At 35.2% G+C, this 9,055-nt stretch overlaps 2 protein-coding genes across 3 annotated transcripts; both read left to right on the top strand.

Annotated features, from left to right (window-relative positions):
* Positions 7-3,460, top strand: LOC104765502 (sn-2 acyl-lipid omega-3 desaturase (ferredoxin), chloroplastic-like). Of its 2 annotated transcripts, none has more exons than XM_010489323.1 (8): positions 7-526; positions 842-931; positions 1,009-1,075; positions 1,153-1,245; positions 1,330-1,515; positions 1,611-1,691; positions 1,794-1,931; positions 3,071-3,460. In XM_010489323.1, exons 1-8 carry the CDS (start codon positions 27-29, stop codon positions 3,260-3,262), a joined length of 1,347 nt encoding a protein of 448 aa, XP_010487625.1. In that variant the 5' UTR covers positions 7-26; the 3' UTR covers positions 3,263-3,460. The 2 variants fall into 2 exon arrangements, with proteins under 2 accessions (XP_010487625.1, XP_010487560.1); XM_010489258.1 differs by lacking the exon at positions 3,071-3,460 and adding an exon at positions 2,030-2,419.
* On the top strand, positions 5,533-9,049 carry LOC104765408 (protein SRG1-like). Its single transcript, XM_010489150.2, has 4 exons — positions 5,533-5,907; positions 6,093-6,340; positions 7,688-8,018; positions 8,775-9,049. The coding sequence occupies exons 1-4, from the start codon at positions 5,596-5,598 to the stop codon at positions 9,021-9,023; spliced, it is 1,140 nt and encodes a 379-aa protein (XP_010487452.1). The 5' UTR covers positions 5,533-5,595; the 3' UTR covers positions 9,024-9,049.

The following is a 9,055-nucleotide window of genomic DNA, read 5'->3' on the forward strand; positions in this document are numbered from 1 at the left end:
GAGAGAGAGAGAGAGAGAGCGCTCTAATGGCGAACTTGGTCTTATCAGAATGTGGTATAAGACCTCTCCCCAGAATCTACACAACACCCAGATCCAATTTCGTCTCTAACAACAACAAACCCATCTTCAAATTCAGACCTTTGACTTCTTACAAAACATCGTCTCCTCTCTTTTGTTCACGAGATGGGTTCGGGAGGAATTGGTCTTTGAATGTGAGTGTACCATTGGCGACGACAACACCAATAGTTGATGAGTCTCCATTGGAGGAAGAAGAAGAAGAAGAAAAGCAGAGGTTTGACCCAGGTGCTCCTCCTCCGTTCAATTTAGCCGATATCAGAGCAGCTATACCTAAGCATTGTTGGGTTAAGAATCCATGGAAGTCTATGAGTTATGTTTTGAGAGATGTCGCTATCGTCTTTGCATTGGCTGCTGGAGCTGCTTACCTCAACAATTGGATTGTTTGGCCTCTCTATTGGCTCGCTCAAGGCACCATGTTTTGGGCTCTCTTTGTTCTCGGTCATGACTGGTAAACACAAACACACAACATTAAAAAAAAACCCTACCTTTTTGTTGTTTTCTCCTCTTGTTTACTATTGATTTGGTCAACTTTGGATGATTCTTACTTCGATGTGGAACCAATTGAACAAAAAACTTGGTTTACATCTTTATCCCCTATCTAGACATAGTTGGTTTCTGAGGTTATTACAATCTGTCAGTATCATTATCATGTTGGTTTGTAGACCAACCCAATTGGCAACTGGTTAATGGTTTTGCAACTCTGTGTAGTCTCTCCTTTTGAATTGTCAACAGAGTTATTAAATTTCTGTTGATCATATTGCAGCGGACATGGTAGCTTCTCAAATAATCCGAGGTTGAACAACGTGGTGGGACATCTTCTTCATTCCTCTATTCTGGTACCTTACCATGGCTGGTGAGTTTTGCTTTCAATTCATTCTAACTCAATAAAACCACTTGCAGAATCTCATATGACTTCGCTTGGTTCTGCAGGAGAATTAGCCACAGAACTCACCACCAGAACCATGGACATGTTGAGAACGACGAATCTTGGCATCCTGTAAGTCTAACACATGCTTTTTTGGTTTATCTTGTTTCGATCCTTTTGATGTTTTCTTACTGTTTCCGTAATTGCAGATGTCTGAGAAAATCTACCAGAGTTTGGACAAACCGACTAGATTCTTTAGATTTACACTGCCTCTTGTGATGCTTGCATATCCTTTCTACTTGGTAAAAAACTCGTTTATTTTGTTATGGTAACTTAAGCTGAGACATCAAGTAAACAAAGGCTAATGTTTACTTCATCTGATTCAGTGGGCTCGAAGTCCGGGGAAAAAAGGTTCTCATTACCATCCTGAAAGCGACTTGTTCCTCCCTAAAGAGAAAACGGATGTCCTCACTTCTACAGCTTGTTGGACTGCAATGGCTGCTCTGCTTATCTGCCTCAACTTCGTAGTTGGTCCAGTTCAAATGCTCAAACTTTATGGGATTCCTTATTGGGTAATGCGCTGCTGTTTACTCCCCTGTTTCAGACTAAGCAATTTGTGTATTATTTCATCTGCCTTACCTGAAGATTGTTCTCGTATCAAATACAGATAAATGTAATGTGGTTGGACTTTGTGACGTACCTGCATCACCATGGTCATGAAGATAAGCTCCCTTGGTACCGTGGCAAGGTAAAACGCGTAGTCTCTTCTTTCACTGTTCTTTGGCTATAATGCTTTCTCTTTTAAGGTTAAAGCCAATGCTTCGTATATCTCATGATTCTCCCGAAACAGGAATGGAGTTACCTGAGAGGAGGACTTACAACATTGGATCGTGACTATGGAGTGATCAATAACATCCATCATGACATTGGAACGCATGTGATACATCATCTTTTCCCACAGATCCCACATTATCATCTTGTAGAAGCAGTAAGTAACTGAAACAAAAAAACTAAAAGACTGTTTGTGTTTTGGTAAATTTGGTTTACATGCGAAACAAATGCTTACAAACTTTTGATTTCTTGCAGACGGAAGCAGTTAAACCAGTGTTAGGGAAGTATTACAGGGAACCTGATAAGTCTGGACCTTTACCATTACACTTACTTGGAATTTTAGCAAAGAGTATTAAAGAAGATCATTACGTGAGCGACGAAGGAGATGTTGTATACTATAAAGCAGATCCAAATATGTATGGAGAGATCAAGGTGGGAGCAGATTGAAATGAAGCAGGCAGAGATAGAGGGAGAAGCTGTGAAGTTCTTCTATTTTTGACCAGCTGAATTTTTTTTGTTTACTATCAATTTATTGTCCACCCACCAGAGACAGTTGGTAAACTCTGAATACAATCAGATGGAAACAAAAAAATGTGTTTTCAATATATGAAGATATATAATATATGTTGCATTATCTAAGATTCATCCTTACGAAGGTTTATAAATATTTTGTAATTGGATGATTAAACCAAACACTTTCAGTTTTATATTCTTTAAAAACGTTAGTTTGATTCTTTCTTATACTTCCTCTGTTTCACAAAACATGTCAGTCTAACATTATATTTTTGTTTCAATATAAGTGTTATTTTAGATTNCTAAGCAATTTGTGTATTATTTCATCTGCCTTACCTGAAGATTGTTCTCGTATCAAATACAGATAAATGTAATGTGGTTGGACTTTGTGACGTACCTGCATCACCATGGTCATGAAGATAAGCTCCCTTGGTACCGTGGCAAGGTAAAACGCGTAGTCTCTTCTTTCACTGTTCTTTGGCTATAATGCTTTCTCTTTTAAGGTTAAAGCCAATGCTTCGTATATCTCATGATTCTCCCGAAACAGGAATGGAGTTACCTGAGAGGAGGACTTACAACATTGGATCGTGACTATGGAGTGATCAATAACATCCATCATGACATTGGAACGCATGTGATACATCATCTTTTCCCACAGATCCCACATTATCATCTTGTAGAAGCAGTAAGTAACTGAAACAAAAAAACTAAAAGACTGTTTGTGTTTTGGTAAATTTGGTTTACATGCGAAACAAATGCTTACAAACTTTTGATTTCTTGCAGACGGAAGCAGTTAAACCAGTGTTAGGGAAGTATTACAGGGAACCTGATAAGTCTGGACCTTTACCATTACACTTACTTGGAATTCTAGCAAAAAGTATTAAAGAAGATCATTACGTGAGCGACGAAGGAGAAGTTGTATACTATAAAGCAGATCCAAATATGTATGGAGAGATCAAAGTGGGAGCAGATTGAAATGAAGCAGGCAGAGATAGAGGGAGAAGCTGTGACGTTCTTCTATTTCTGACCAGCTGAATTTTTTTTGTTTACTATCAATTTATTGTCCACCCACCAGAGACAGTTGGTAAACTCTGAATACAATCAGATGGAAACAAAAAAATGTGTTTTCAATATATGAAGATATATAATATATGTTGCATTATCTAAGATTCATCCTTACGAAGGTTTATAAATATTTTGTAATTGGATGATTAAACCAAACACTTTCAGTTTTATATTCTTTAAAAACGTTAGTTTGATTCTTTCTTATACTTCCTCTGTTTCACAAAACATGTCAGTCTAACATTATATTTTTGTTTCAATATAAGTGTTATTTTAGATTTTCAATGTAAAATTAATCATAAATTTTTAACTTTAACCTCTTATTCATTAAAAAAATATCAAAAGTCATTTTAAATTTAAAAAGTATAAGAGATATTTTCTTAATTTGTGGGCAAACTGCCAAAGTAATACTCCCTCAGTTTTAAAATATAAGATGTTTTAGATTAGTTTAGTATTTTATATTATGCAGTATTGTTTCTGATTGGTTGAACCTGTTAAAAGTAAAGATTTCTTAATCTGCGTGCTTTAATTAAAACATCTTATATTTTGAAACGGAGGAAGTACTAATTATTATACTTATTATGGAACAGAGAGAGTTATTGGCTATTCGGTCATGTAGTCTCGTAGTTAACTACACTACTTTACGGAAAAAAAATGACAAAAAGAAAACATAAAGTGAGAAGATGACACTACAATAATAATCAAGTGGAGTAGTGAATTGGCAAAAAAAAAGAGAGAGAATGGGCATGAAAAATGTGTATTATGAATGCAAATCGCATAACAATACAATAACGTAAATTTGATGTAACGCAACATGCTTGATAATAATACTATATTTCATGGAATCCTATTTTTGTTAGTAGAAAGTCATTTTCCTTGAATATCAAAAGTAAATTATTATGTTTGTTTAAATGTAAAATTCAATATGCATTTTTGTTGTGTAACTTATGTTAGCATGTTTAGAAAACTATTTTTTTGCCAATTCTGTAGGTAAGTTTTTTTTTTAATATGCATTGCATCCTACAATAAAGAGTAAGCATAATTTTGAAGTACCTTACATATAAAAATTAAAGACTATTTTGTAGTACAATTTTAAAGAGTAAGTAACATGGTAACTAACTATGTAAATATATTCAAAATATACTTAAAGACTATTTTGTACCTTAAATGGTAACTAAACAACTTTTTAAGTATATTTGTCTTTCGTGTAAGCTAAATACAGAATTTTCAGTGTTTCCATACATAAATTATAGCTTGTGTAAAGAACATAATTTTTTTTTTCACAGTAGGACGTGGTTTGGTTATTCCTATTTGTCTCTATCTATTATTCTAAACACAATCATAATTATTCTTCCTAACCTCCCTAAATTTGTTTCATTAGTTAATTAGAGAAATGGGATGAGAACATTTGTTACACAATAAGTAGTTGGTTAGTAATGTACATGTGCCTTCCATGTTCAATGAACCATGTTTCCGTTAACGGACCATTCCTTATACAAGTTTGCCCATGTTACATTTAGAAAATACTCTCTTTCGGAAAGATTACATGCCTCTCTACTTAAATAATCCAACAAAGCAATCTTGAACTAGATATGGGTTAACAAAATAATCAACGAAATTTTTTTGATTGGTATGTTGAATATACACAACAAGCGTGCGGCCAAATTCAGAGTTTTCACCAGATATTCTGTGGGCGCCTACTTTGCTACTGCATGCCACAAAAATAATCATCTATTGAAAACGTTGAAGTCATATTCTTTTAGTATATATCTTAAGTCATTATATATTTTAAGGTATTGTATTGTATTGCTAGAGTATAACAGATTTTTTTTAATGGTATCCACAAACTGACAAACAACAACCAAACAAAAAACATTTCCACATGTTTCTTTTATGTTCTAAAATTATTTGTCAGCAAGCTAAAACTTTGCATAGGAAAATGTTAGTTTGCGATTTGAATTTACTATCAAATGTCTTTAAAAAAAAAAATTATATGTTTTGTTAGTTGGAATCCCTCCCCACATCATTTTCAATCTTTTTTACCACGTATACAAAAATCATTTTACACACGTCTTTCATAAAAATATATAATAAACACATACAGCCTCAATTGTATGGACTTCTCATGAACAAGTAGAAGAAAAACCACGTGCGCCATCTATATATATATATATAACACCAATTTAACAAATTCTCATGAACAAGTAGAAGAAAAAGAGCAAGATTAATAAGCCAGAACAGACAACATGAACAACCAAGACGAGAGCAAGAACGGCTTCAGCGACCAAGAACAAGAAGCCAAAAACAAGAATGGCCTCGGTGAAAAGTGGCCAGAACTCATCGTCCGAGTCCAATCCCTAGCCGAGAGCAACCTCACCACCCTACCTGACCGTTACATCAAGCCGCCATCTCAACGCTCTCAAACCACCATCATCAACCACCAGCCGGAAGCTGCCGCCTTAAATATCCCGGTCATAGACCTAGACAGCCTCTTCTCCGGAAACGAAGACGACAAGAAGAGGATATCGGAGGCATGCCGTGAATGGGGATTCTTTCAGGTAAGAATGGCACTGGACGCTCTTACGGTTCGGTTCTAATCTTTTTTTTTCCTACTAGTATTAGAAATACTTGCCAGCTTATAACAATTTTTAAAAAATCTTGTTTTGGCTCAGTTTGATTTTGTAAAAAAAAAATTATATAAACATGCATATACGTTAACCATGGCCGAGTTCAATATTTTCAGGTGATCAACCATGGGGTGAAGCCGGAGCTGATGGACGCAGCTAGAGAAACTTGGAGAAGCTTCTTCAATATGCCCGTCGAAGCCAAAGAAGTTTACTCAAACTCCCCAAGGACCTATGAAGGATACGGAAGCAGACTGGGTGTGGAAAAAGGAGCCATCCTTGATTGGAATGATTATTACTATCTCCACTTTCTTCCTCTTCCCTTGAAGGATTCCAACAAATGGCCTTCTTTACCTTTTAACATTAGGTAATTAATTAAGCCTCTCAATCTTATTTATTTNAATAAGCCAGAACAGACAACATGAACAACCAAGACGAGAGCAAGAACGGCTTCAGCGACCAAGAACAAGAAGTCAAAAACAAGAATGGCCTCGGTGAAAAGTGGCCAGAACTCATCGTCCGAGTCCAATCCCTAGCCGAGAGCAACCTCACCACCCTACCTGACCGTTACATCAAGCCGCCATCTCAACGCTCTCAAACCACCATCATCAACCACCAGCCGGAAGCTGCCGCCTTAAATATCCCGGTCATAGACCTAGACAGCCTCTTCTCCGGAAACGAAGACGACAAGAAGAGGATATCGGAGGCATGCCGTGAATAGGGATTCTTTCAGGTAAGAATGGCACTGGACGCTCTTACGGTTCGGTTCTAATCTTTTTTTTTCCTACTAGTATTAGAAATACTTGCCAGCTTATAACAATTTTTAAAAAATCTTGTTTTGGCTCAGTTTGATTTTGTAAAAAAAAAATTATATAAACATGCATATACGTTAACCATGGCCGAGTTCAATATTTTCAGGTGATCAACCATGGGGTGAAGCCGGAGCTGATGGACGCAGCTAGAGAAACTTGGAGAAGCTTCTTCAATATGCCCGTCGAAGCCAAAGAAGTTTACTCAAACTCCCCAAGGACCTATGAAGGATACGGAAGCAGACTGGGTGTGGAAAAAGGAGCCATCCTTGATTGGAATGATTATTACTATCTCCACTTTCTTCCTCTTCCCTTGAAGGATTCCAACAAATGGCCTTCTTTACCTTTTAACATTAGGTAATTAATTAAGCCTCTCAATCTTATTTATTTGTTTGATTATTTCCATGAGTTTTGAGAACTTGAGAATTGATAGCTAGTGTAATTGTAATACGATCATTTATGGGTAAGTTTTAGACTGTAGTCAGAAACTACTATAAAGTGTTCTTTATGTTTGTCTGTAATAGTAAAAGAAACCATAAATTATGATTCCGGTCTTTGAAAAATAATTTAGACACAAATCAATATTAAATAAAATGATTCATGAGTTGTTAGGTTGATTGGCGATCATGTTGATTACATAGTATATACTACCATATTTTCTATTTTTATAAACAGTTCTAATAATATTCTAAATGTGAATATGTTAATTAAATTACGTAATGTCTAAGCAAGAGTTGAATTTTTTATTTACTTTTATTGAAAATTAGCCTTGTTGCTATATATATATATATATATTAATCTAAATTTTTAATATGAAATTATTTTATCCTACTCAGAAATATTAATATAAATAAGCCTATTCAATGTTATCATGCTTTTTCTTCTTCTTCTTAAAATGCATATAGAGAAGTCATCGATGAGTATGGGAAGGAACTAGTGAACCTAGGCGGGAGACTCATGGCGATCTTATCGTCAAACTTGGGGCTAAAAGAAGACCAACTCCAAGAAGCATTTGGTGGAGAAGACGTTGGTGCATGTATGAGGGTTAACTATTATCCAAAATGCCCCCAACCGGAGCTTGCCCTCGGCCTCTCTCCTCATTCCGACCCCGGCGGCATTACCATCCTCTTGCCGGACGATCAAGTCGTCGGCCTTCAGGTCCGTCACGGTGACACATGGATCACTGTCAATCCTCTCCGCCACGCATTCATTGTTAATCTCGGCGATCAAGTTCAGGTAACCTTTTAAATAATAAACGTTTTGTGCTTTCATCTTTTCCTTTCAAGTTCTAACGTTCTATACATCCATTTTTTTTATTAATTAAACACACACACACACACATATAAATATCAATATATATATATATATATATATATATATATATTTATACACATATATTTCACCACTCAGAAAATAATTAAATACAATGTTGGTGGTAATGAAATATACTCAGTAAAATGTTGACAAAAAAAAAGTATTACACTAACTATTGTCATGATATTGTTGGTACTGAACTTCTTGATAGAGGTTCCACGTTTTAGAGATGACTAAAAATGGCAATATATATGTGACTGATTTTAAATATACTATTTTTTTTCTTTCTAAAAAGTTAGTTGTAATGATTTATGTCATTTTCATTAGCATCAAGTGTTTTAATTTTACATAAGAGTATATTTTAAATACATAACTGGAGAAATATATATTTATGGTTGTGAATTTTAGAGTACCGTCATAGACAAAAATTGTGTTGCAAAAGACAAATTGCACCCAAAAACAAAGTAACTTATTTGTAAAGAAAAATATCCCAAAATAATTTGTTTTTGTTTTTAAAAAGCGCATGCACAAATTGAGCTTTATTTACAGAAAGATGGGCATTAATTAAAGGGATTTAATAATGTTTGATGAATCAAAATGTTAGTCATGCAATATAAGCAATTTTTATATCCGGTTCATATATTTGATACAAACAATTTTTCTTGCAAAAATGGGCAGATACTTAGCAATTCGAAATACAAGAGCGTGGAACATCGAGTGGTAGTGAATTCGGAAAAAGAAAGGGTTTCACTAGCATTCTTCTACAACCCTAAGAGTGACATTCCGATCCAACCAATGCAACAACTTGTCACATCTACGATGCCTCCTTTGTATCCTCCCATGACCTTTGATCAGTATAGACTCTTTATTCGAACGCAAGGTCCACGTGGAAAATCCTACGTTGAGTCTCATATCTCCCCTCGTTAAATGATATGAACTTCACAAAAATGTCCGATAAC

Source organism: Camelina sativa, chromosome 1 (assembly GCF_000633955.1).
Source record: "Camelina sativa cultivar DH55 chromosome 1, Cs, whole genome shotgun sequence".
Classification (NCBI taxonomy): domain Eukaryota; kingdom Viridiplantae; phylum Streptophyta; class Magnoliopsida; order Brassicales; family Brassicaceae; genus Camelina; species Camelina sativa.